General features: G+C 46.0%; 1 protein-coding gene across 1 annotated transcript in view; it reads right to left on the bottom strand.

Annotated features, from left to right (window-relative positions):
* PRKG1 (protein kinase cGMP-dependent 1) overlaps positions 1-27,374 on the bottom strand; it is a 286,803-nt gene that overhangs the window by 95,854 nt on the left and 163,575 nt on the right. The window contains exon 4 of the mRNA XM_014310283.2: positions 17,493-17,556. Within this exon, the coding sequence (XP_014165758.1) occupies positions 17,493-17,556 (64 nt within the window). The remainder of the gene's footprint in view (positions 1-17,492; positions 17,557-27,374) is intronic.

Genomic DNA, 27,374 nt, shown 5'->3' with positions numbered 1-27,374 from the left:
ACATTGATGGCATTTTTATATAATTTCTGGGCAATTTAACATGATAAACCTGCTCCCTAAAAGGCCACTTCTTGGTCTTGCTCACCAACTACCACCAGCACCAACAACTGCAGAAATCAGTCTCAGTCCTGCTGCTGTAACCAATTCCCACCCACAAGTTCTCCCAACCTTCCAACCCATAAATTCCACCCTTAAACCTTCCCAATCATTCCCACACATGGCTCTTCCCAACCCATGAGTCCTCTCAAACATTCCACCCATGAATCCTAACCATTCCCATGCATGACTCTTCCCAAACTTCCCACCCAGAACTCTTCCAAAGGAATGGAAGGAGCACAAATTTGAGCTTCACAGCACCCAAAGCTGCCTCTCACTTCAGTGAATTTTGTCTCTTCTTTTTTAAACTGAGCTCCAATCTCAGCCAAGTTGTTCCAACATTCCAATCACATTCCTCTAGTCCCTCCTTGAGTGCCCAGAGCTTTCATTTTGCTTCACCTGCTCCTCACTGGTGCTTCTTTCCACGCCCTCCTTACCACCCACATTCTCATGTTTATGCATTCCAAGCCATTTCTTTCACAGCTAATTCCACACACAATCTTTCTTGCTTGAATCAACCCATTGTTCCCACCCTTTAGCAGCCCTCCTGCTTTTAAATCCTTGTTTTCTAACACAAATCAGCTCATCCATGTGCTTCACCCTTCTAATGGGATTCTTGCTACCTGCCCAGTGTCAGAGCACCATCCTTGGCAGGCAAAGTGCCCAAGAGCTCACTCAGGGCACATGGAAGTGGAAATAAAAACAAGGCTCTTGCTTTTAGCCCCACTTGAGAAGCAGCAATAGCTCCTTAGGTACCTCTGGTACCATCAAAGATCTCTGAAGAAGCGTTTTGGCAAAAGTTCACAGAATCCCAGAATGACTGAGGCTGGAAAAGACCATGGAGTCCACCTGGTAACTCATTCCCACCTTGTCCCCAGCCCAGAGCACCTCCAGCCCTTCCTGGGACACCTGCAGGGCTGGGCACTGCAAAGCTCCCTGGGCAGCCCCTGCCAAGGCCTGAGCACCCTTTCCATGCAGAAACTCCTGCTGCTGGCCAAGCTGAGCCTCCCCTGGCCCAGCTTGATGAGGCTGTTTCCTCCCATCCTGTCCTTCAGCATACAGAAAAGCTGGACTCTTTCACAAAATAGCATTTCCAATCTAAATGAACAAAAGTGAAGCTCTTCCTCTCTTTAAAGCCCTCCATCAGGGGCCTCCCCTGGAGATTTCTGTTTGTCCAGTAAGAACAGTTTCTATAAAAATATCAGGGGTTTTTATTCCCTTTACTTCTATTTTCAGTTTTACTTGAAGTGAGCAAAAAAATCCCAGCGCCAAAGGGGTAAGAATGCTCACACAGCAGGTTTGAGAAAATAAGACATGGATAGGTCTCCATGATCTGCTCTAGGTAACCCACAGGAGAGCTACAAATCTCGTGATTGACTCAGATTTGCTCTAAAAAAGGCAGCTATCCCATTTTATGAAATCCCTCATCTTGCGCAGAATGTCAATGAATGGACACAGACATTTCTTTGAGTGGAGAAATACCCAATGCAAGCTCTCTTCAGGAGTGTCTGGATTTTTATGAGACCAACTTATCTTGAAAATGGGCAATATTAGGAATAGGGGGCCCAACAGCATCAAATTTTGTCAACAAACTCCTTTTTTGAGTCCCAGTGCTTCCCAGGATGAAAATCTCCCATAGATACAGGACCCAAAGCAATGTACAAACCATATTTCGGTGACCACCCCAAACCACACATCTCAGAACAGTTAAATATATGATTTCTTTAAATCAGTTAAATGTGTTAATTTCTCTGTCCCCAACACACCAGGGCACATGTCACCCACCACACAAAAAACCATCACCTTTTCTACTTCAGACCTTCACATCTGGCTGAGGACTTTGGCCCAGTGAGCTTGGTTGATCAGTCACAAACTTCAACTGGAGCTTCTGCTCCTAAATATCACCAAAAATGAGATATCTGAGAGTCTGACCAGGCCTCATGGAGAAACCACGACTAAAAATGAGATGTTGGAGAGCTCTACCAGGCTTCATGGACTAAATCTCAATTAGGCCCCTCATGGAGAAACCTCAACTAAAAACAAGATGTTTGAGATCCCACCCAAGCTCATGGAGAAACCTTAACCAGGCCTCATGAAAAAACTTTGACTAAAAACAAGATATTAAGGATTGCACCCAGGCCTCATGGAGAAACTTTGACTAAAAATGAGATATTTGAGAGCCTGCCCAGGCCTTGTGGAGAAACCTCAACTAAAAACGAGACGTTTGAGAGCCGACCAGGTTGTGTGGAGAAACCTTGATCAGGCCTCATGGAAAAACCTCAATTAGGCCTCATGGAGAAACCTTGACTAAAATGGAGATGTTTGAGAGCCTGCCCAGGCCTTGTGGAGAAACCTCAACTAAAAACGAGACGTTTGAGAGCTGACAAGGTTGTGTGGAGAAACCTTGACTAAAATTGAGATGTTTGGGAGCCTACCCCAGCCTTGTGAAGAAACCTCAACTAAAAACGAGACGTTTGAGAGCTGACAAGGTTGTGTGGAGAAACCTTGACTAAAATTGAGATTTTTGAGAGCCTGCCCAGGCCTTGTGAGGAATCCTTGACTAAAAATGAGATGTCTGAGCTGGACCAGGCCTCAGGGAGAAACCTTCACTCTGGAGCCCAACCCCACAGTTCAACTGGAGAAAAGCTCATTTTTCCTCCCCCTGGATGCCTCTGACTGCCGTGTTTATGCTGAGAATGTTTGGGAAAAGGTGGGAAACAGGCAGTTTGGAATGCTCCATGAGCCACGGCGCCAAAGGTCCCCTCAGGGGAGCAGAGGCACAAAGGTGGCTTTGAAACAAGGACTTCAAAGCTGGAGCTGGGTTTGCACCACAAAAACCAGTGACAGCAACACGGGGTTGATGACAGTTCTCCATATCCCACCCATTGCATCCAGGGTGGTTTTAAAATAAAATAAAAATAACCTAAATATGTTATTTTGCTGGTGCTTTAAAAAATATTCACAGAACTGTCAGCAGAACTCCAAACAGAAGCAGCTTTTAGAAGATCTATTTTTCCTGTTCAGGATTTGCTGCCTTAAACATCCTAAAATGACAACAGGTATGCAAACAAAATAAAATGGAAAAAATATATTTATTTGCTGAAAATGCTAGAAAACCAAGCAGGTAAATATCAGTCTTCTGTACTGAACTCCTTAAGAATCACACAGATTTGTTTCCCTGGTTTTACCACGTGTCCTGCTCCCAGGGATTATCTAAAAATGCTGCTGCTTGAAATAACCAGCGGGGAGGATTATGCTTTTTTGGTCCTCTCCTCATTTATCCCTAATTTTTGACACTTAAGACATCTCAAGACCCAAGCAGCAGTTTAACAAGAGGGCAACAAATGGGAAATGAGGAAGATGCAATGATGAGGGGAAGAGAGGGTTAACCCATGCCCTTAATTTGACAGCAATTATGGAGCACAGAACTGAGAAAGGAGATGAGGAAGGGGACCTCATTGTGACCTTCTAGAACCTGAAGGGAGCCTGCAAGAAAGATGAAGAGAGACTATTTCCAAAGGATGGAGAGACAGAACAGAAGGAATGGCTTCCCAGTGGCAGAGGGCAGGGCTGGATGGGATACTGGGAATTAGGAATTGTTCCCTGGCAGGGTGGGCAGGCCCTGGCACAGGGTGCCCAGAGCAGCTGGGGCTGCCCCTGGGTCCCTGGCAGTGCCCAAGGCCAGGCTGGACAGGGCTTGGAGCACCCTCAGATAGTGGAAGGGGGGGAACAGGATGGGCTTTAAGGGCCCTTCCTACCCAAACTGTTCCATGATCCTGTCATTTTCACTCAGCTGGCTCTGAGCTGCAATGTCCTGCAGCATTTTTTTTGTTTAGTTTTTCATACTGATGGCATTACAAACTTACTCTTCCTCCTTAAAGATACAGCTCTTTGATATCCCACCAGCACTCTGAGTTTGTATTTTAGAGCAAAAGCTGTGCTATGACAGTGACAGGAGCCTGTCTCCCTGTCCAATCCATTTGGGAGACATTTCCTCGGCGCTGATTCACTGTGGCTCCCTAATGGGCTGTGACAGCACTGAGGAAAACACTCCTGGGCATGAGCTGGACATTCTGGCTGTCTTGTCCAATTGTGGGGCCTTCTGTACTTTATGGGTTGCTTCCAATTCCTGCAAAACCATCCCTGAGCACGGCTCTTAATACACATCCTAAGAGGTTGTTTGGGCACAGACACAGCTCAGCTTCTGGAATAATACAAATCCTGGAATTCTAGGGTTGGAAATACTTGGGACACATGAGGATTATTGATCCAACTCCCTGGTCCAAGAGTGACTGCTTAAAACTAAACTATGATTTAAGAGATGACTCCCCACAATGAGTTCATTGGTCCTCAACAAGATAAAACCTGTATTATATCAAGATATAATCAGTGCTTCTGAGGAACAGGGATTGCTCCAGGGAAAAGGAATCTAAAAGGATGTATGAGAACAGTAAAAAAAGCATATTCAACAACTATTTCATTGAAGCAAAAGCAAGTACAGCCTCCACCTAATCCATGGGATACACATTGAAATGGATAAACCAAAGGGGATAAACAACAGGGCCCTGCTGTTCCTGAAGCGCAAAGATGTGAGAAATGTCCCTAATTTGAAGCTCTTTGGAAAAATTATTGATTTAATTTCTGGTTGGTTTTCTTTGTTTTTGGCACTGCTGTTCCCTGTGGTGTGCTTAGAGTGCACAGGAGGGAAGGAGATAGGGCTGGCACCATCCTGCTCCTTCCTTTTTCTCAAAACCTCCTCCCATTTCAATGTCTCAAAGACAAAAAAAACCTCCACAAACTGAGCTGGACTCAGCCCTCTCCCAGCTGAGCTGCTGGGACAAGACAGGAGATGGGAATACAGTTATACAAATGGGAACTGTGGAAGAGAGAAACTCAACACATTCCAATTTAGAGCAAAAAGCCATCTCCAAACTGTGACTTTTCCAGCTCTGACCACTCCTCAGGTGAAACTGCTGGTCCTGAAACCCAGGCTGAATTTCCACCAGGAATTCAAGTTTTTTGCATTGAGGTGTAAATAAGACACTACTGTTGTGATAATTCAGAAGCTGCCTGAAGGTTGAATTCTCTCATGGAAAGAAGCAGCAGCTCCACATCTCTGGCATTTCCATGACCCAGAGCCCACAACTGAGCTGTCTGGTTTCCTTTTACACCACCAAAGTCAAGGTCTTTACACCTGAACATCCAACCCTCACACAACTCTCCTCATGGCAATTAACAGTGATAATTAGGAATATTTGTGAGCTACCAAAGAGGATTTATTAGGTTGCCATAGAACAAACACAGCTCATCTCAGAATCCCCCCAAAACCAAGCAGTACTAGAGAAGGACACAAACTAGGGATAAACCTCAATGGTTTCATCTCCTAGTCATGAAAAACATGACATTGTCCTTTTGGCTGTTATTTTATCCTCTTTCTTTTCCATTCTACTGGACTTCAACCCAACTCTTGCCGAGTGCAATTTTCAGGGATAATTAAAAGGCAACAAGGTGGATAAAGGGACCATGTCTGGTAAAAGCTGGCCAAGGTTCCTGCTTCCCAAAGGGAAAGTGCACGAGATGGGAGGAGCTCCTGGCCCTTGGACTGGCCAGAGAGCAGGAGCTGGCCTGTGTGGGTGAGGATTTGTTGCGCTTCAAACTCTGCTCTTTTTTAAATTCTGCCTGCTGAGAAGAAACAGGAATTTGGGTAGGTTGAGGATGCTGACAAAGCTGGGAAGGTCAGAGATACAGAGGGAGGTGAAGAAGGCAAAAGGTCAAGACCAACCTCAAAGATCAAGAGGGAGAACTCAAAGAGTTCAAGGATTGAGAGAGCAGAGAGATGACAAAGGGTGAGAGCAGCACGGGGTGAGAAGAAATGGGAGAGGAGTGCAGCAACAAGATTTTCCAGGAAAACAAGATGAACTGATATGGGAAAAATTAGGATTTATTCCCAGGGGAGATAACAGATAAACTAGCTGGGTAAAAGGCAGTAGTGGGATTAGGCTACAGATCAAGCCACAAATTGGGGTCAAAACCCCCAAAAAGCTTTGCTTAGGAATTTAAATAATACCAGATTCACAGATAATGACTGTGAAATGTGGAGAATTAGCTGAGAATCAGTAATTAGATAAAGGATCCCCAGGCAACAGAGTGGAATCAATTCATCAGTCACCCTGAGTAAAAATTAGCAAACAGTAAAATTCAGCAAAAATAAAAACACCATTTAAAAAAATTAAGACTTTGTGCACCCTGGGCCAGTCACATTAATGTATTTTTAGGCTTTTGTAGCACTGAAATCTCTATAATTCCATGACATTCCCGGCCTCCTTTGGACATTACACACAGGAACTTTCAGGAACCCAGAAATCAGAAACAGAACCCTACAATGGCACTGCACCACAAAACCTCTCTCCAGTCACCAGCAGCTCAAGTCTGTGGGGATTTCATTAAATTTCATTGAAATGCAAGAAGAGCTGCTCTTCAATCCTTTCCCAAATAGTTCTGATTTTGTTTCCCTCATCATAATGGAAAAAGGTGTGTAGAAATCCCATTGCCCTTCCTAAATCCACAGGTCTGCTCCACAGTTATTAGAGTGGGAATCAATTCCTTGCCAAAATGAAACTGGAAGTAAACAACTTAAATCAACACATTTGTTTCATTTCTTTTCCTTCATTTCCTCCAAATTTTGCATGCTTATTCACCCCAGGTATTTGCATTGCCACCAGGATCCAAACTCATTTCAGAATCGATCAGGAGGAATAAAAAAATGCACATTAATTCAATATATTCAGCCACTTTTCCAGTCACCTGCTATGAAATGTATTTTCTTTTTGTGGTCTAGACTGAAGAGGAGACTCTACATCTCCATATGAAAATGCACTTCAAATAATCACTGGAAACCAACTTTACTGGGAGGGAAATCATGGAAAGCATTGGATTTATTCATCCTCAACAGACTTTTACTGGAACACGTCATTTTCCCAGTTTAAACCCCTGAATTCACCAATTGCTTCCACTTTGAGGGTTCTGTGCAGGTGACAAGCAGCCCTGAGTTTGGCAGGTGAATTAAACACTCATATCCCCTGTTATATCCCCATGGATTTTGGCTGTTGCTGGGAAATATCCTCCTTTTCCCTTGATTTCTCTCATCAACTCCCCAAAAGGTACAAAAAAATGCAAAATTTTATCAACCCACATGCCACAAACTCAGCCTCTATTCCCAGTCTGTTCAACAAGGAATTCTGGAAGTGAATCACACTTCCATAAGATCAAATGTTTGCTCCAAATATATTTATTAAAGCAGCAAGTGAACTTTCAGTCTGTGCATAAACTGAGAAAAGGTGAAATCTCAATTTTTGAAACATCAATAACAACTTTTCCCAAATGAAAAAGAAGCTGCCTTGAGCCACTCACCTGGGTTGCCACCGTCTCCTTGACAACACAATTTGGAAAATTGGGATAAAACCTGTATTTTACAATAGAAATGCAAAATATCTGCTCCCTAAGTGCAGAAATCAGTATTTTTTACTGTTTAATAGAATCTTTGCTGCTAAAATTGATGTGGCTGGAGCGGCATGAGCCTATTTCAGCTTTGCTTGGAGGAAAATTTTACAGGACCTTTCCACTGCCTCAAACTCATTCCAGGATTTTGGACTACTGGTAACTAAAGAGGAAGGTGTGAGGAATAAAAATAAAATCACATCCTGAATTCAGAAGATTGTAAAAGCTGAGATTTCTGAAGGATGAAGCACATCAAGAACTGCCCCTGCAGCAGCAACACTTCCATCAATCTCTCGTGCAATGACCCCACTCAGAAATATTGGATTTTTCCCAGCTATTTTGTGCTTTAGGGCACATTTTTTGGGAGCATCTCTTATATCAGCCCTAAAAAAACCCCCAAAAAACAAAAACAAAACCAGGGCAAGGCTGGGAAATGTAATCTAGGTCAGATTTTTAGCACAAGGCACCAGCTGGCCCTTTCCTCATCAGGCAAGGACACAGTGATCCCAAAATTCCTTCACCAGGGCTTTTTGAAACTCTGAATTCTACTTTGCGTGGCTTTTTCTGCAGGAATTTGGGAAATGGCCATTTGGATTTACAAACAGAAGGGTCTGACTCCAATGGAGATGGGATCCCATCCGACACAGGGAAAATCCTGGGACAGCAGCAGGTTAAAGCCAGCAACAGCCCATCCCATGGATTAAGAAACGGCTTTTTCCATCTTGAGGACACTTTTCAATTCCTGTTATTACAACCCAGACACTGCAAATGCCACCCTGAGAATGGGGAACTTCAAATCCATCCCTCTGAGGGGACGTTTAAAACCAGAGAGGCACAAAGCCTCAAGTGTGAGCAATCCCATTTCCCAAGGGAAATAAATTCCCTGGAAAAGGACTCAGCCATGCTTTGGGGAGGTCTGGAGATGGGAAGAGGATCTCCCCATCTTCATGTTTGATCTTTGCTTTAAAGCTGGGTTTGAACCATTGATCCCACAGATGGAGGGTCTCCAGCTGATATTCCCAGCATTCCAAGCCTGGTGGCCATTCCTTGGGTGGCTGTAGGTGTCTCCATCACCTCATAAACTGTTTCCTTCATTTTTTCCCTAATTAATCCCTGGCAGGACTCACTCAGCAGGACCTGCATGCCAACCCTGCCCCAGATTCCAGCAGGTGTCACTGTGGGCAACACTATGGAAAAATCCAGCAGGGAAAACGTTGGAATCAAAGCAAAAACACCCATCAGGGTAATTAATATTTAGGTTTTCCTCAATATAATTGCTGATTGTATTTTTTCCCTGTTTTTACAGCTAAAAAAGCATTGTTTGTGTTAATTTCTTCAGGGTTGAAGGGTGGAAGTCATGGAATATTTTTGAGTAAGCACCAGGCTGGATTTTCATTCTGGGGTTCACTGCCACCAAAATTAGCCCATAAATGCCTGTATGTAGTGATTTGTGGGTAAGAATTAGAGAATTTTGGAAACAGCTGAATGAATTCCTAAGAGGAGATGCTCAAAAGACCAGAGAGCCACATGCTCTCCTTCCAAGCTTCTCCCAAAGAATCCAGCGCTGAAAGCAGAGCCCTCAGCACAAAACAGGAACCTCACCCATGGAGAGATCCGTCCCAAAAATCACTCGGCTCAGGCTGTCAGGAGCACAGCTTGGGAAGAGGGGCTTGAGCTGAGACCCCTCCACCACAGTAAAACCCCCCTCAATGCCAAATTTTCATTAAATTTCAGTCAGAATTGATTGATTGCAATTTCTCCACCCAGGAAGTGATGGACAAGCACCAACCCATTGGTCCCAAGCTGTCTGCAACAAAGAAAATGCCTGGAAAAGCAGATGCCATGGGTTCCTTGCCCCAGGGTGGCTGTAGAGCCTCTGGAAAGTGGGAACAGCAAACAAACAGATATTGGGAGATTAGGAACAAGGCTGGATAAGGGAAGAGACAATTTGGAGCTCCTGAGCTCTCTGCTGTGACCTCTCCGTTGTCCCAGGCGCCATGAAAAATCCACATCCACCTTGCATGTCTCTAATACAGCCTCCAAATCCACCAGGGCAAATAATAAATTATGGATTTGCTTAAATCCTCCCTTTTCATATCTGTGAAACCCTGGAAAATATCTAAGATCACAGCAAAAATTGTTTTGTTTTTCTTTTTTCCTTTCTTTCATAACTGTGACGGATCAGCCGGAGAATCCGCTTAGAGAGCATAAAAAAAATAAAATATCTCATAGATAGGTTTAATCCAATTGGAAATAGGGAATATTTAAATCCCAACACCTGCATAACCTCAGAGAGGCAGCTTTAGAAATTAACATTTTATCAGTGACTCCTGAAAACCTGATCATCCACTCAATGCACCAATGCCAAAAATAATAACAATAAATTAAAGAAAGAAAATCCTGGGATGAAGCAAATTTGGGGAAGCTTTTTCCTGTTTGATGCTGCCTTTGCCACGTGTCCTGCTGGTGACCATGGCACTGCTGGAGTGGCTTTTCCCACCACTGAGAGCTTGATTGAGGAGAAGGAGGTGCCCAAAGAAAAGGGAAAAGCTGGGAAAGTGCTGGAAAGGCAGCTGGAAAACAGGGAACGACAGAACTCTCTTGGAAGAAGCATGGTTTGGGTTGGAAGGGACATTGAGGATCATTCCCATTCCATCTCTGCCATGGGCAGGGACACCTTCCACTGTTCCAGGCTGCTCCAAGCCCCATCCAGCCTGGCCTTGGGCACTGCCAGGGATCCAGGGGCAGCCCCAGCTGCTCTGGGCACCCTGTGCCAGGGCCTGCCCACCCTGCCAGGGAACAATTCCCTCTCTGACAGCTGAAAATATCTTAAGACTCCCAACTCCCATCCTTCTGAGTGTCCTTGGGATTCTCGTGGAGATTTCCATGCATCCATGTGCTTTGGACAGGTGGAGGAGATGCAATTCCCTAGCTGGTGTGCTCTGGACTAACTCCAGTGGATTTTACAACACACACTTGAAAGAAATCCAACAACCCAGCTCCTCTGCTTGGGGTTTAGCAAAGGAGCCCAGAGACAAGGGCAGGGGGACTTCTGACATAAATGAGATGTTAATAAACTCCCCGTCTCCAGAGGAATCCAGCTTTGCATGGAAAGCTCTGGATAAAGAGCCCTCTGATACCACTGGGAGTTTCAGCCTGAACAAAAGCTGTTTCTTGAGAGGTTTTAAAATTCATTTCATAAATCTCAATTAAAGAGAGAACATCCTTCCCTGCCTGAAAAGTGCATTTGGCAGAGGCCAAAAGCTGTGCCTTACAGAGCCAGCAGATGCTACCAGGAAAAGACCTGAAGTTCCCACATGTGCCAAGAGCATGGAACTCCAGGAAATGCCTTACCCTGTGCTCAGAACAAGGATTTTACTGGGGAAAAACAGGAGAGATTTGATATTAAATCAAATAGGAAGAAATGGCAACAGATTTTCTACCCCAATTGCAGTGGAGTGTCTGATCTGAGACCTGGAGCTGCTGGAGTGAGACCAGAGGAGGTCATGGAGATGCTCTGAGGGCTGGAGCCCCTCTGGAGCCAGGCTTGGAGAGCTGAGGGTGCTCACCTGGAGAAGAAAAGGCTCCAGGGAGAGCTCAGAGCCCCTTCCAGAGCCTAAAGGGGCTCCAGGATGTGGAAACCCAGAGCACTGGGAATATTTCTGTGTCTGCTCTGGGGTGCCCTGACCCCCAGGGGAGCACTGACTCTGACCCTCATTCATGGAGAAAGTTTCCCAGACTTCAGGACAGACTGGAACTCACAAAAGTGTGCAATAGATTATAGAGAGCAGTGTAGGTGTATCACTTGGTGAGAAATTGAGGTTTTGGGATTTTTAGTGTGTTGTGGATGGAAGCAAGATGGAGAGCACAGGATGCCATCCTGGGTTTCTTCTTCATGCTGCTTCTTCCTCCTTCTCCATGGGTTTGGGTGGCATTTTGTAATTGGGCAGAAAAGTCCCCATTGCAGCTCTGTGGGATCAGTTATTGGGTTAAAAGGGAAAATAATCCAGGTGTCAGCTCTTAATTGGACAGTTTAGTCTTAAAAGCCCTTGGAACAAGAGATTGTTGGCCATTTTGTGCCTTCTAATGAAAAGCTGCTGAACTCACAGTAGTGAGGCTGTTTCACTGATAAGAAATAATAAACACCTGAGTCTGAACATGAGCTACTGTCTCAGTGCCTTCAATGCAGACTCAGAGACACCAATACAAGAGAGCTGGAGGGTGACTGGGGAAAAGGGACGGAGGGACAGGACACAGGGAATGGCTTTGGAGTGACAGAGGGCAGGGATGGATGGGATATTGGAATCAGGAAGTAATCAGAGTCCCAAAGGTTTTCTCCACTGGCATCACCTTTTAACAATAAGTTTTGCAGAACTGGGGAAGAAAAACCCCAAATCCTGCCCCATTTCTACCACTGCAGGAGAGCAGAGGATGAGCAATGAACACACACAGGGATGATCACATTCCTGACAAGAATCCACAAAAACCAGGGAATACTGAACTCCTTTTCTGTGCTAACACAAGCAGGAGATTATTTTTAATTCCCTTCACATGGTCTGCACCCACATTAAAGAAAATCAAAAGGAAAATTTTACTCCAAACATCACATTTTATCCCAATCCAAAGCTAGAGCAGCTCCTGCCACTGACTCCATTGTATTCCTGCACTCCAGTTTCTCTGGCTGCATTTTATTTTCTAATGCTTTTTTCCCCAAAAAGCTTTTATTTCCCGGTGCACCTGCAAACCCAAAGCTGTGTTCTCATGAGCACCATTTGAAAAATTAATGGAAGTACAACTTGAGTCAAAATTTTGTTTGTGATGGAGGCAGGTGGGATTGAAGCTGATTTGATGCCCCCACAGGCAGCATTACCCTATCCCACAGCTCCTCCAGTGAGAACTCCCCAGAGGGCTTCCTTTGATAAAAAAAAAATATAAATAACATTAACATACTTTTTCTTAACCAAAACCTTTTACTCTTCCCTGTTTATTTTGAGTTCTCCCTCAAACCTGATTTCTGGCTCTGTCTCACATCAATTCCTGCCTAGGTGCTGGCAGAGGCTGCAGGATAGACCAGGGACCCGACTCCCTTTATCCAAGAGCCATCCTCACTCCTAAACAAGCCTAAAACCCACAGATTCTATGGAAAGCTAATTAATTTTGCACATTTTCCCTCTCCTATTCACTGTTGCCACACAATTCCACAAAGGCAGGACTGTGTTCAGCCTCTGTTAATTAACCAGAGGCATCCCAAGGCCACCTGATCCATACTAATTGGTATCATGGAGCAGGAAGGATGCTTAAAGGCCCAGGACAGCTCTGAAAGCTGAATTAAGCCATGAAATCTCCTCCAAAATCCCACTCTCCACCAGGAGTCACAATAGGAGCTCCACAAACAACAAGGAAGAATTTTGGGCTGTGTTTTATTTCTTTTTTAACATTTGTGCCGTTTGAAATTCAGTCTCTCATTGGAATTAAAATGAAAAAATTAAAATTAAAGGAAGGAACAAGACAAAGGCTGGCAAGTGACTCTCAGCACAAAAACTGAGCTGCTGAAGTGGCTGCAGACAGGAGCTGGGATCCCAAATTTCAGCACCCAGAGTGGCAGGAAGAGTTTCCATCCCTGGCAGCCTCTGCCTGTGGGGTTCAGCACATTTCTCTGCCTCTCCCCTCAGTTGGCTCTGCTGTTTGTCCAGGGATTCACTGGGAGCCAAGGCCAGGCTGCCTGGGACTGCAGGAAAAACATCACTGGCACTTGGATCTCAGTAGTGCATTCAAATAAATTAAAATTCTGAATATTAATGCTTCCAGTGAAAGAATCCCCTAAACACACACTGGGAGATGTGGGAATGGCATTCCCTGTCACCATCATACTTTCTGGAAAGTCCCTTCACCAGGATTTCTTCTCCTGGGAAGCTGAGAAGCCTCAGAGAAAAATGAAAACAATAATTATCTGATTTGCTTCTCCTGTGCTTTGCTGCTTTGGAATGTGGTTTGCACATTGTTTAGCAACTGGTCATTGTTTCATTGGTTTCATGTGAATTGTTTTGACTTAATGGCCAATCACAGCCAGCTGTGTCAGACTGAGGAGAGTCACCAGTTTTTTATTAGTATCTTGTTAAGCCTTTTGTAAGTATCTTTTCTCTATTCTTTAGTATAGTCTAGTATAGCATTCTTTAATATAATATAGATCATAAAATAATAAATTAGCCTTCTAAGAACATGGAGTCAGATTCATCTTTCCTCCCCACAACAGAAGACCCCAAAATTACCACAATTCCCAGCACTTCCAAGCTGTGGCTGCTCTCCTGTTAACCCAGCAGGAGTTAATCAAGTGCCCTACAGCTGGATTTAGAGCTGAATTAGCCATATGTATATTTAAATACCTATTTATACCACAACTGTGATAGATAAATATTATATATTTCAATGTGTTATAAAGTATTGTCAGAGAATCATGGAATGGTTTGAGTTGGAAGGGACTTTAAAGTCCATCCCTGTGCCATAGGCAGGGACACCTTCCACTATCCCAGGCTGCTCCAAGCCCTGTCCAGCCTGGCCTGGAGCACTTTAAATTCCTATACATGCAGCAATAATCCATAAATATACACACATGCTGTGTTTGTGAGATTCCCCAGATGAGGTGAGAGATGAGAATCTGACTCCATGTTCTCAGAAGGCTGATTTATTATTTTATTATATTAACGAATGCTATACTAAACTATACTAAAGAAAAGAGAAAGAATACAACAGAAGGTTTAACAAGAACGATAATGAAAGCTTGTGACTGACTCAGAGTCCAACACAGCTGATGATGATTGCTCATTAATTAAAAACAATTCACATGTTTGGATAAACAATCTCCAAATCACATTCCAAAGCAGCAAAACAGGAAGAACCTGAAGCTCCCCAGGAAAAGAAATACTGCTGAAGGGATTTTTCAGAAAATATCATGGCGACATACATACACATAAATATCAAAGCTGTCTCAAGCTCTGGACACACAACAAAGGAGGCAAATCCACGTGCCGTGGTTTCGACCTGACATTATGCGCACAAGAAACTGATCTGCAGGGTTTTGTAAGCAAATCACAGCGCCTTTGTCACTGTCTCTGCTGCTCTGTTTCCTACACACAACATCTCCCATGGATTACCAGGCTAAATCCCAAACAGCCAAGGAACAGGATTAGGAAATGCAGATGAAGAGGCCTGGGTTGAAAATGCCAACGAGAACTTAATTCCATCTCCTCCTGTGCATCTGCAGCCACAGAACTTTAAATTCTGTCTGGGGCACCAACAGCACCTGGAGCTGGCCAGGGGAGGCCACAGAGATGCTCCAGGGCTGGAGCCAGGCTGGGAGAGCTGGGGGTGCTCACCTGGAGAGGACAAGGCTCCAGGGAGAGCTCAGAGCCCCTGGCAGGGCCTAAAGGGGCTCCAGGAGAGCTGGAGAGGGACTGGGGACAAGGGATGGAGGGACAGGACACAGGGAATGGATTCCCAGTGCCAGAGGGCAGGGCTGGATGGGATATTGGGAATTAGGAATTGTTCCCTGGCAGGGTGGGCAGGCCCTGGCACAGGGTGCCCAGAGCAGCTGGGGCTGCCCCTGCATCCCTGGCAGTGCCCAAGGCCAGGTTGGAGCAGCCTGGGACAGTGGAAGGTGTCCCTGCCCACGGCAGGAGTGGAATGGGATGATCCTTAGTGTCCCTTCCACCCCAAACCAGCGTGGGATTAGTCACTCCAGCTGCCCCCAGCTCTCTGAGTTCCTGCCTCCTTCCCTTTCCCTGAAAAACCCCAATTCAGTGGAGATGGAACGGATGTTCAGGCAGGTGACAGCTCCATCCCTGACATCCAGGCAAAGGGATCCTCCTCTGAAACAGGAGTAGGAATTTGGAGCTGGAGAACAAAATTGAGAAGAATCAGCTGCAGGCATAATGCAGAATGTGAGATCAAATGGAAAGTTACAAAATCATGAGGAGCTGGAAGTGGCTTCAGAGGAGAAGAGGTCAAGGAACCTTAATGATTTGAGAATAACCTGATTTGAGATGGAAATCCTACAGGTTTTACATTTGAATGGCACAGGGAATAACCTTAAAGAGGAAAAAGCACTGCCAGAATGTGAAGCAACTCGAGGATGGGAAAGAAATCTTGATTTTGTGCCACAAAACCCAAATAAAAATGAAAGGGGGAAAAGAGGGAGAGGAGGAAATGCCAGCCCAGATCTCTGAGCACTGCCCATGGCCACCAAAAGCTCATCCCACTCCTCAGCCATGCCAGGAACAGACTCCCCATCCTACTCCCTTCAGCATTTTAATTCCATTTGCAAAATGCAATTATCCATAAAGACTGGAATTATTGGCAACGTTGGTGCCATCCAGATAAGCCCTGTGTGAGTCACCAGACACATTTTTCCATGGAATATTAACAATTCCCTGATCCAGAGGGGTTTTTCAATATTTCACAGGTGTAGCCTATGGAAAAGGGGCTGTAGCCAGGTGGGAGTTTATATCTAAATACACAGATTTGAGAGTCACTTTTTCTTTTTAATTTATGCAAAACACAGCCTATTCAATCCAAGACAAACCCAGATAAAATAACATTCATTCCAAACAGAAAACTGGGAGCACCCAACCCTAACAATCCAGATTTATTCCCCATAAACGCTGCTTTTGTGCCTCATTTCTTCGCTGATATTTATTAAGAATGTTTTCCCCAGCTGCCACGAAACTTGAAGTGTTTCTGGAAAAGTTTTATAGACTTTATTCTCCTCCTTAATTCTTGATAAGGAGCTTAATGTTGGTGATGTGATCCAAGCAAATTCTGGTTGGGAGTGGGGTTTTGAGATAGGCAGATGGAATTTACAGCAGAGGGAATTCATATCCTTTTTTTCCCTTAAATCAGAGCATTCCCTGGCAGTAAAAGGAATAAAGCTTATCTGTGAATATGCAATTATTCAGGGTGACAAACAGCTGATTTGTTGGAGCCACAGAATTTATCTGGGCACTAAATAAAAAGGCAGAGAAGGAACAACACCCCAGCAAAGCTCAGGAAAAAGGGAATTCAAATCAACTCCCATGTCAGCAGCGCTTTTCCTCCAAATCCACAGGAACATCTTCCCTGATGGAGAGGCGGGGATGAAGAAAAGCCAACAGGAATGAAATAAATTACTGCCACACACTCATTCCTTGCACTTAAATCACCTTTTGGAAGGGTTTATTAACGACTTTCTGGGATATTGAATTTTTCAGGCTCAGAAGGGAGTGTTGGGGGAATAAAATAGGGGGGAAACTGTGATATGACCCAAATATTTTACATCTGCTTATAGGGCAAGGTTGGGGGTTGGGTTTTTTGGGTAGGGTGCAGGTTAAGGTTTTTTTGCAGTCTGGGGGGCCTGTAAGGTTTTTTGTGTTTGTTTCAGGGGGTTTTTTTGGTTGGTGTTTTGTTGTTATAAATAGACTTATGAAAAGCCTGACCCTAACAAGACCTCAGTTAAAGCCAGGCAGGCAAAGCCCAGCTCCACCCCAACATCTCAACACTGCTGCAACTCTTCCCAGAGCACTTTTTCCAGGACACCTTTAAAACACCCTCCAACATAACTGCCCCATCAAACCTGAAATAAGATGAGGTTTTCACATTTCCCTCCTCCCTATCCCTCACCCAGAGGCTCGAGAAGCTCGTTCCCTTCTGGGCACCACAGGAAATGATTGATTCACTCCCCAGTTGGATAAAAATCCAATAAAATATATATAAACCCTATTCAAAACTGGATTCATTTTCCCCACAACTCCTCTCATGCCTTTGATGGCTGCCAAACTGGGGAGCTGCTCTTTGGGGGAGAAGAAGAGGCTGGATATTGCCAGCAGAAGGTTCTGAGCTCATGAAATCCCAACATTCAAAGCTCTTACCTCTTCCAGGACATCTGCAAGCTTACTGAGGATCTCCTCGGGAAGGCTCTGGAATGTGGGAACACTGCAATAGAAAAGAAACCTCCATTAATGGATCCCTTTACACAGGGCACACATCCAGCTGCTTTCCTGCCCTCTATCTTCCCGAGACTCCTCCTTCATGCTCTGGGGCTGAACTGGGAAAAAAAAAAATCATAGAAAGCTGCAGGATGGATTTGGTGATGATGGGAGATCACTGGGATAAACCTCTGGAGAGCCACCCCTAAAGCTGGTAATCAATTAGGGATCTACAGGAATAAATCACACAGGACTGCATTTTCTTCATGGTCAAAAAAGACCCATCTTTAGTCTCATAACTCCTTTTTATCCTTTTTTTTGTGTGGGACTCCAACTGGTTAGTTCTTACCAATTACTTTATTGGTCATTAACAAGTTATTATTCTGTATTGATTGGTCATTCAAACCCCCAGTGCAGGAAAAGTTGTTTGTGAGAGATAGTTTTCATTTTTCTATGCAATGGTGCAAAAACAGTTTATGCAGGTGCTGGTTGTTTTTTTACCCAGTGATAGATTGTTATGTTAATGAACTGCTCATACCAGGATTGCTTCACATGGGAACTTGCAAAGGGCTAGCTTGACAAGGTCAGCCATTGATTTTAGGAGCAGGTCTGACCTTATGAGGCCTTTCTTTATGATTTTTCTACCTTACTGCAACAGGATCCATTCAGGATCCACTGGAATTCCTGTGTGCCACAAACCTGCTCAGTCATATCCCTTCCTGCTCTGCTTCAGCCCCCCAGAAATAAAATGCAACCCAAAAAAGGGGCAGGGAAGATCAGCCCCAAGCAGGCCCAGATAAAAGAGCGAAATCACACCTGGATGGGCAGAGCACAGAGCTCTGCAGCAATGAGCACCCACCCAAGCCCTCAGGGAGTTCCTGAACATTTCCCTGGTGGTTTCACAGCCAAATCTGTGGCTTTTCTTCAGCCAAAAAGGTGACTTTGTCACTTGTTTGGCAGCAATGCCCTCAGCAAAGGCTGCCCAGGCCAGGCTGGGATGAGAAGGTGATGTAACCTCAAAGAGCTGCCTGAGCCAGGGTCCACAGGACTGCACCCAAACCAGTCTGGAGCAGGATGGGGGACACGAGTTTGGGTCTCCAAAGCTGCAGGGAGTATCCTGACTCTGAAGCTGTATCTCCACTGCCTTACAGCCCACCCAGGGAAGCTCTGGAATTGTCCTCCTTGGAGAGACCAAAAAGCCATCAGAACATGGTCTGATGTCCTGATCCTGTCCACTGCAACCTGAGGAACCCATGGAACCAGAGGACCTCCAGATGTCTCTCCCATCCTCAATCACCCCAGCTTGTGATTTGCACTACTCTGGTTTCTCATCCTCTCTTCTCCATAAAAACCTGAGCTCCATCAATATTCCCAGGTGATGCTGAAGGAAACACACGGACAGAACAAAAATTTAACCCAAAATACACCATGGCCCAGAGAAGCTGTGGCTAGTCCTGGAAGTGCCCATGGACAGGCTGAATTATTTAGGCCAACCTAAATTATTCTCTGATCGTTTACCCTTCCTTTTAATTAAAAAAAAAATAGTTTCCACTGAATCTATTTAATGATAGCAAGACAAATCTGGGCTGATAAATGCAGAAAATATCACCTTTCATGCTCTCAACAGCAGCTTTTTTTCCTTACTACGAACATTTTTATTACTGTGAGCACATGGGCCTACATTGTAACAGGAGCAAGCAAACAACTGGACAGGAATTCTGGGACAGCCAGGCCTAAGCATAAAAGGAAAATTCATTACATCAATTCCATCATCCCCAAATGAAGCATGAACTTATGGAAGAAGGTAAAAGCCTTGGACAAGTGGGCAGATTTCAGTGTGGTCAAATGGTCAGATTTTTGCAGCCTTAAACTCCCAAACTGGGGGGAACTCACCACAGGGTGTTTTTTAATGGATAATTACACCTGTGAAATCCAAGGAAGGGTAGTGAAAGGCATCTATTATAGATCAAATCCATAAAAACCAGAGAAATAGGTGCCAAGTTCTTAGAATTCTTCAAAGTCTTACCACAAGAAAAGCCTAAAACTTCAACTCTGCAATAGAGCAAATAATGGGAAAAACAATTTGTTGACAAAACAAACTCCAAACACATAATGGAATTACACCATCAATATCCCAGATTTAGGGGGGTTTCTGGCAGGCCAGAATTCCCCTGAACAACCAGAAGTTACAAAACAGCCAAATATTTGAGCTTCTTTGAAAACAAGAGAGCAAGATTTGATTCTTGAGGTCAATAAAAATCCCTCTCTGCTCTCCACAGGACAATATTAAATGAATTCATAAAACAGAATCTTGATTCCCTCCAAGAACTGCCTGGATTTTTGAAGGACTTGTGTACAAAAGAAGTGTTTCTGTGATTATTTCCAGGTGGGTACTTGCCCTGAAAGGCAAACGGAGCCTCAGCTCTCCAGGGAGAGCACTGAGCATAACAGCTGAGCTGCAAATTGCTGCAAGTGGGAAAACACATGGGAGAGAGGCAAATGGGAGCAGAAAACCTCACAGGGAATCTTTGATCACCACAGCAAGGGGCAGGAAAATTGTATTTCCCTTTCTACAACTGTGTGAAAAAGATATAGAAGGGCAAACATTCAGCCCTTGAGCTGGGATGTGTTTAGGGTGAAAAAAATCACAGCAAACACTGCTCCAGCTGTTCAAGGAACAATTGTTCTGCCCAACAAAGCAGGGTCAAACAAACCCAGGCTTTCTCCACCAAGTTCTCCTCCCACTGCTCCTTAAATCACATAAATACTGAAGATTTTTAAACAGCCACTCCAGACAGTATCAGTGCTACAGCTGGCAAAACAGACATTCTGGTATGCAACACTGAAAGTCTGCAGCAAAGACTGAAACTTGTGGCTTTTCTCCCTACCTGCAGCACAAGGGAAGAACTTCACTTGTTCCACAACCATCTCTCACTTTGCCCAGGAAAAGCTGGACTTGATGATCTTGGAAGTTTTTTCCAATTTAATGATTGGAATTTGATCATAGAAGAAACAAGAGCAACTCAACAACCTCTCCCAGCACAATGAGGCTCCTTCTACTCTGCTCACCCAGTCCTTTTAAGGGGCTTTCTCCAGCTGCTTCTTATTCCACTTAATGAGGAGTAATTTCTGCACCTGCCCTGAATCCACTCCCTGGATGAGGCTGTGGAATCCAGCTGGGGATGGAATAGAGCTATTCACAACTGACCTCCTGCTCACCTGCAGTCCTCAAAGTTCTTAAAGGCATAAAAAAGTATGGAGAGAAAATTATTTATACCTATTTGATAGGCAAAATACAGCCCAGGATCTTCAGGAGGATCCAGGTCACCCTGCAGAGGCAGCAAACAAGGAGGCCAAGCAGACCCCTAGCTCCAGGGTTTGACTTTTAACAGAAAATGCAATAAACTGGATAATTTTGATCCATCCACAAACAGCATTTTATCAGGAGAGCACAACTGCCACGGCAGGGAACAGGATGAGAAACCTTCTCCCCATCCCTGTCCCTACACCCTGGACGTGAGCAGGGGCAGGGGGAGAGGTGACATTCTCCTGGCTGCATTCCCCACTGCTCAGCCACAGAACATTGTGCAGGGATGATGGCAGTGTCTGGAGCCAGGAGAATTTCCCGTGGGGAATTGCTCCCTGTCTGGAGTTGGCTCCAAACGTGACACATTTTCCCAGAGAGCACCAGCGGCCAAACTGAGGGAAAGCAGCTGTGCTGAAACATCCCTGGATTGACTCCCTGCCCCCATGGAGGAGCAGGGACATGCACAACCCAAAGGTCATGGCTCCATCCCTGGGGATGCAGCCACCAAGCTGCTCCCAACTTCCAGGTAGAAGCAACATCCCCATTAGGCAGGCTTGGATTCACGCCTGTGATCCATCCTGGATTCATGCCTGCGGTCCATCCCATGGGATGGCTCCTGAGGAAGCAGCAAGGGCTTCCAGGCAGTGCTGGCTGTGGCCCAAGGTGTTGTTTGCAGCCTCAGTCCCTGCCAGCTCCGACAGGACATTTATCTTCAGACACACACCGCAGCCCGCAGGGCTGCTGGCTCTGCTCTGCCTCCAGGATACAAAAGCAGCCATTCACTCTCTAAATCCCTTTCAAGACTCATTCCCAAAGTTTTGAAAGGTGTTCAGTGAGGGTGCTCATCCAGGTTGGTGGCAGATGTTTCTCCTGGGTTAAGCCTGGAACAAAACCTCTCTCTTTTATTGCTGCTTGGCACCATCACAATTGCTGTTGTTGTCGCTGCTCTGTGCCTTGAGTAAGCAGAGCTCCAGACTCCAACACTACAGTAAAATGAAATTAAGGCTGTCTAAGTTCCCTGAAACTTTTTATTTTGGCACCCAACTGGAATGAAGGCTGAAAAATGCAAATTTCCTTCTTTACCACATTTGGGATGATCCTACTGCTTTGTCTCACTTCCAAAAGAACTGAGACCACATCTGATCAGCAACAGCTGATCCTTCATTTGGGATATCACCAAAAAGTGGTGTTTTGGACAACTCAAGCTGTACAGGTAGCCTCCCATTGTTGTGTCAGGGAGGGAATGCTGGCTCCATCAGGATCATGGCATCACTTCATAAAATCAGAGTGGCTGGGATTGGAAGGGACCTTAAAGCCCATCCAGTGCCACCCCTGGCATGGGCAGGGACACCTTCCACTGTCCCAGGCTGCTCCAAGCCCTGTCCAGCCTGGCCTTGGGCACTGCCAGGGATCCAGGGGCAGCCACAGCTGTGCCAGGGCCTGCCCACCCTCACAGGTACTTTCCTTTAGTGTTGCAAACTGTTGCATCAAAAGCTAATTCCTCTTTTCTGTCAGATTAATAAATATTACTTAAAGGATCAGCTGTGGGTTATTTTAATTCTTAGTACCCACAAGAGAAGTGGCAGAAATTAATTTTAGAAAAGGTGTATCTATTTCTCCAAAAACCTCAGTCCTTCCCCAATCACACAGGTCATTGCTAAGTCCAGGCTGTTTTTTGCTTGGATTCATGGAATCCCAGGATCACTGAGGCTGGAAAATCCCTGCCAGCCCATGGAGTCCCAGCTGTGCCCAGGGCCCACCTTGTCCCCAGCCCAGAGCACTGAGTGCCACCTCCAGCCCTTCCTGGGACACCTGCAGGGCTGGGCACTGCAAAGCTGCCTGGGCAGCCCCTGCCAAGGCCTGAGCACCCTTTCCATGCAGAAATCCCTGCTGCTGTCACACCTGAACCCTTCCCCATCTCCATTCCCTTCCCTGGACATACTCCAGCCCCTCCAGGCTGTGACAGCTCAGAACAGGACCCAGCTCAAAGAATATTAGAGAACCAGGAGGAAGGGACAGGGAGGGTGAGAGTCACTCACATTCCCATTAATTTCACTTTGGGTTGGCCTTGGAAGCACCTCATGGAGCAGAAATCTCAGGAAGAGAGAAAAGATTTGCTCTGCAGGTGCTGCAGATGATTTGTCTGCTGTGCTATAGCCACACAGGCAGTAAACAATTCACAATTACTCATTTTGGAGAGGGTGAAAATGGAACAGCCACAGTTTGAACGCTCTGCCTCTCATTACACAGCCCTTATCAGAGAAATAAAATCCTGAAAGGAGGTTGTGGGACATTTGTTTTCAGGGATCTGGTTATATCCTAAGCCCTACTACAGACAGGAAAACAGGAGAGATGCAGAACTGATCTTATCCCTGATGAGCAAATACTGAAGCAAAGCAAGTGCCAAGAATTGCATTTTTCCCTCCTGGGCTGAAAGGATACCAAGGGATCTGCTGATATCATGACACCAGAACTCTCAGTGTCCCTGAGGGGAACCTGAAATGATCTCAAAAGGCTCAGAAAGGCTGGAAAGACCTCCAAGAGCAGAGTCCAACTCTGCCAAGTCCATCATGAACCCATCCCTACCCACCACATCTGTGTGGTTTTTGAACACTTCCAGGGGCCCTCTTTCAGCCCAGGCTCTGTTTGTGTTCAATAAGCAGGGCAGGAACTCTGGAGGAGCGTTTTGCCTTGCTCTGTCAATCCCTGCCTCTCCCTGACAGGGGTTCATTGTCACACAGAGCCTCCCTACTGCATCTCCTGCGGCAGTCACTGGGGAGATGGGACTGCTTTAAAAGAAAAAATTCCATTGTTGATGTCAGAATGAGAGGGAGGGAGAGTCATCAGCAGGTATGTGAACCCCCTCCTCCCATTGCACACGAATTCACCCAGGATGATTCATCCTGAAAAGGACAATTGCTCCCTGAGAGCTGCCAGGGCTCAGCAGCAGCAGCAGCAGCCAGTCTGGGAACCTCAGTGAAGTTTGGGCAGGCACAGTTCTGGTTGCTCATCTCGAGGCACAGGGTTCACTCTGCTGCTCCTGAGCCACCTCACAGAGGGGACCTGCTCCTGCTGGAATCCTTGGAGGATGGCATGGGATGATTTTGGATCTAGCAGGTGGCAATTCTTTATATTTGCAAATCAAATTCAACCTGCAGTCCCAAAGCAGAACTTTTCTACCTTCCAACTCACCCAGCTTTTCCAACAGTTGTATCACAGAACCCCAGACTCATTGAGGCTGGAAAAATCCCTGCCAGCCCATGGAGTCCCAGCTGTGCCCAGGGCCCACCTTGTCCCCAGCCCAGAGCACTGAGTGCCACCTCCAGCCCTTCCTGGGACACCTGCAGGGCTGGGCACTGCAAAGCTGCCTGGGCAGCCCCTGCCAAGGCCTGAGCACCCTTTCCAAAATGGAATGATAGAACTGGGATTATGGGTGTGGAGTTTGAATAGAAGTTGAGGCCCTTTCCCCTTGTCCTGTCCCTGTTCCCTGGCAGCACAGCCCGACCCCCCCTGGCTGTCCCCTCCTGGCAGGGAGTTGTGCAGAGCCACAAGGTCCCCCTGAGCCTCCTTTGCTCCAGGCTGAGCCCCTTGCCAGCTCCCTCAGCCCCTGCTGGGGCTCCAGCCCCTTCCCCAGCTCTGTTCCCTGCCCTGGACACGCTCCAGCCCTTCCAGGTCCTTCCTGCATTGGGGACCCAGAACTGGACACAGCCCTGGAGCTCCCTGAGCAGGGCCAGCACAGAGGGACAATCACTGTCCTGATCCATCTGGCCACACTGTGTTTGATATAAATACACTGGTGATTAAAGATAAAAGCTGTCATGCAAAGCCTCGTAGCCCTGAACACTGATTTTTATGATCCTGCATTTGCAATACAGCTGAAATTAAATTGTCTTTGGCATGCACTGTAATTACCTCTTCAAAACAGTCTGCTGTCAAGGAGTTTCTCTCCTGCATTTTTTCCCCTTTGTCTAGGACATTTCATGGGAAATGAAACCTCACCCTTCAACCTCTGGACAGACCCACAGTGGGTACACCAAGGAAATTTTCTGCTTCACAATTGAACCGCAGAATCCCAGGATGGCTTGGGTTGGGAGGAACATTAAAACCATCCAGTGCCACCCCCTGCCATGGGCAGGGACACCTTCCACTGTCCCATGCTGCTCCAAGCCCTGTCCAGCCTGGCCTTGCAACCCTGGAGCGCCAGAATGAAGTCCAACAAAGACCATTACCTCACACAAGGCAGAAAACAAAAGATTTTTGGGACTGATTCTCGTAGTGTGCCTCAAAAGAGATCCTTAACACTGGGCAATGTGTCAAAATCGCAGTGAGTGTAAATAAGGGACAAGTGGCATTTGCATGCACGGTCTGTTGTCTCTCTTTCCTCCAAACTGGGTATTTACAACATATCCAAGACCAAATGAAGGCAGGAGTCTTGTGTCTAAGAGATCTCTGCTGCACTTGACAGCATCATAATAATCTCTTCTTCATGGAGCCACTGACACCCTCTCCAAGCACAGCCTGTTTGCTGCCGGAACGCTGCGTCCTCCTTTAAACCACCCCCATTAAATGAACATATCACAGAGATCACCATCATTTGCTGCCTTCAGAATTACATGTACACAAAAGAAAGATAAGCTGTAAATGTTTTTAACATCCTCTGAATCACCAGCTTTTCACATTCTCCTGGGCAACCTCCCCAAAGCAAAGTGACCTGAAAGGGCCAGGAGCTGCTGGAGCTGAGCAAGGGCCTGGAGCGTGTGGGTGCCCAGGCAAGGCTGAGGGAGCTGGGGCTGCTCAGCCTGGAGAGGAGCCCCAGCTGAGAGGGGCCCTCAGGCCTGGCTGGCCCTGGCTGCAGGGAGGGGCAGAGCAGGGCCCAGGCTCTGCTCCGGGGCCCAGCAATGGCACCAGAGCCACGGGCAGGGCCTGAGCCCAGCAATTGCCCTGCACAGGAGGCACAACTTCTTCCCTGGGCACTGCCCAGCCCTGAGCACATTGCCCACACAGCCTGGGGGCTCTCCTGCCTGGGGCTGGGGCACAGCTGGGTGCACACAGTGCTGTGCCCTGGGCTCTGGGATGGCCCTGCTGGAGCAGGGAGGGGACACCAGGTGCCCACTCAGCTCCTGCAGCCTCACACACCCTGGCATCCTGTGTAATATTTAATTGTTTTGTTTTTAATATTCCCTTACACAGGTGTTGAGTGAATCTCCAGCATTCACAAAGCATTAAAACACCTAAATATCTACCTTTTTGTTGTTGTTGTTGTTAGTTACTATGAGAAGAATTTAAAAACATGGATGGCCTGCCCAACACATTCCTAGGTTGCGAGCTAACTGAGGTGACCCCATGGTTGGCAGCATCACCAAATCCCAGACTGGGTTAGGGAGCAACCTTGAGCTCCTCACTCTGGCTGATACATCAGAGATGATTTATGGAGGGATAACTCCAAAGAAAACCCCTTCTGAGTGATCACCAGAGGATCATTCTGAACTCACCAATGATAACAGACTTCCAAGAATGATTTAGTCACCCCCAGAGAAATAAGCCACAAAACATGGCACCAAAATCCAAAGAATTTTGTTCCATTCATGGTGAGAACCCAGCACAAACACACCAACATGAAATCCTGGGATTTGCCCCATGAAAATCCACCTCAGAGGCTTTTGAGACGTTCCCACAAACAAGCAGTGCTGTGCCAACCACAGAGATCCCCAACAAGACCCCCAGGACATCCCAACCAGCCCAGCTCTATGGTCTCAACCTATAAATGGGCAAAATCCCCTTCCTCATGATTTATTACCTGCACAGAATCCCAAATATTTTTAAAGTGCCTCTAAAGCCATAGGTGGGACATCCCTTTCTCCAGGATAAACCTGAGTCCTTTATTGAATTAAAGAAAGGAGAAGGATGATTTAATCCCAGACTTTACAACTCTGTTGATTCTCCCTTTTCATCCTGGAGACCAAAATTTCCTATGCACAGCAAAGCCTCTGCAGCTGGAAATGAATTAAAGGTCGAGGATTTTCAAGGGGCCTGGGCTCTATTGGAGAAATAATCAAATAAAGCCTGACAGATTCCACACAAGGCTTGAAAATACAATTGTTTATGAAAACATAATCTCGGGAATATTAGAGACAGGCGAGCAGCACAATGGGCAATAAAAAACCCAAAATAAACAAACAAAAAAACCCCCTCTGTGCTGGGAAGCCAATTGCAGTAATTCCATGTAATTCTGTTCTGCTGCTGTCAAACCCTCTCAGCTTCCTCTCCCAGGCTGGTGATCCCAAATCCAAACTCCAATTCTTGATCCTACACCCAGGCTTATCCCAGCCCTGGTTTCCTCTCCCAGCACAGAACATTTGGGGTCAGTGATCCCAAATCAAACCCTCAATTCTCGATCCTACACCCAGGTTCATCCCAGTCCTGGCTTTGTCTCCCAGCACAGCCCATCCAGGGCTGGTGATCCCAAATCCAACCCTCAATCCTTCATCCCACACCCAGGTTCATCCCAGTCCCAGCTT

The sequence above is a fragment of the Geospiza fortis genome, unplaced genomic scaffold (assembly GCF_000277835.1).
Source record: "Geospiza fortis unplaced genomic scaffold, GeoFor_1.0 scaffold284, whole genome shotgun sequence".
NCBI lineage: Eukaryota > Metazoa > Chordata > Aves > Passeriformes > Thraupidae > Geospiza > Geospiza fortis.
Note: the sequence above shows the minus strand (reverse complement) of the source record. Positions and strands in the feature narration are given on the sequence as shown.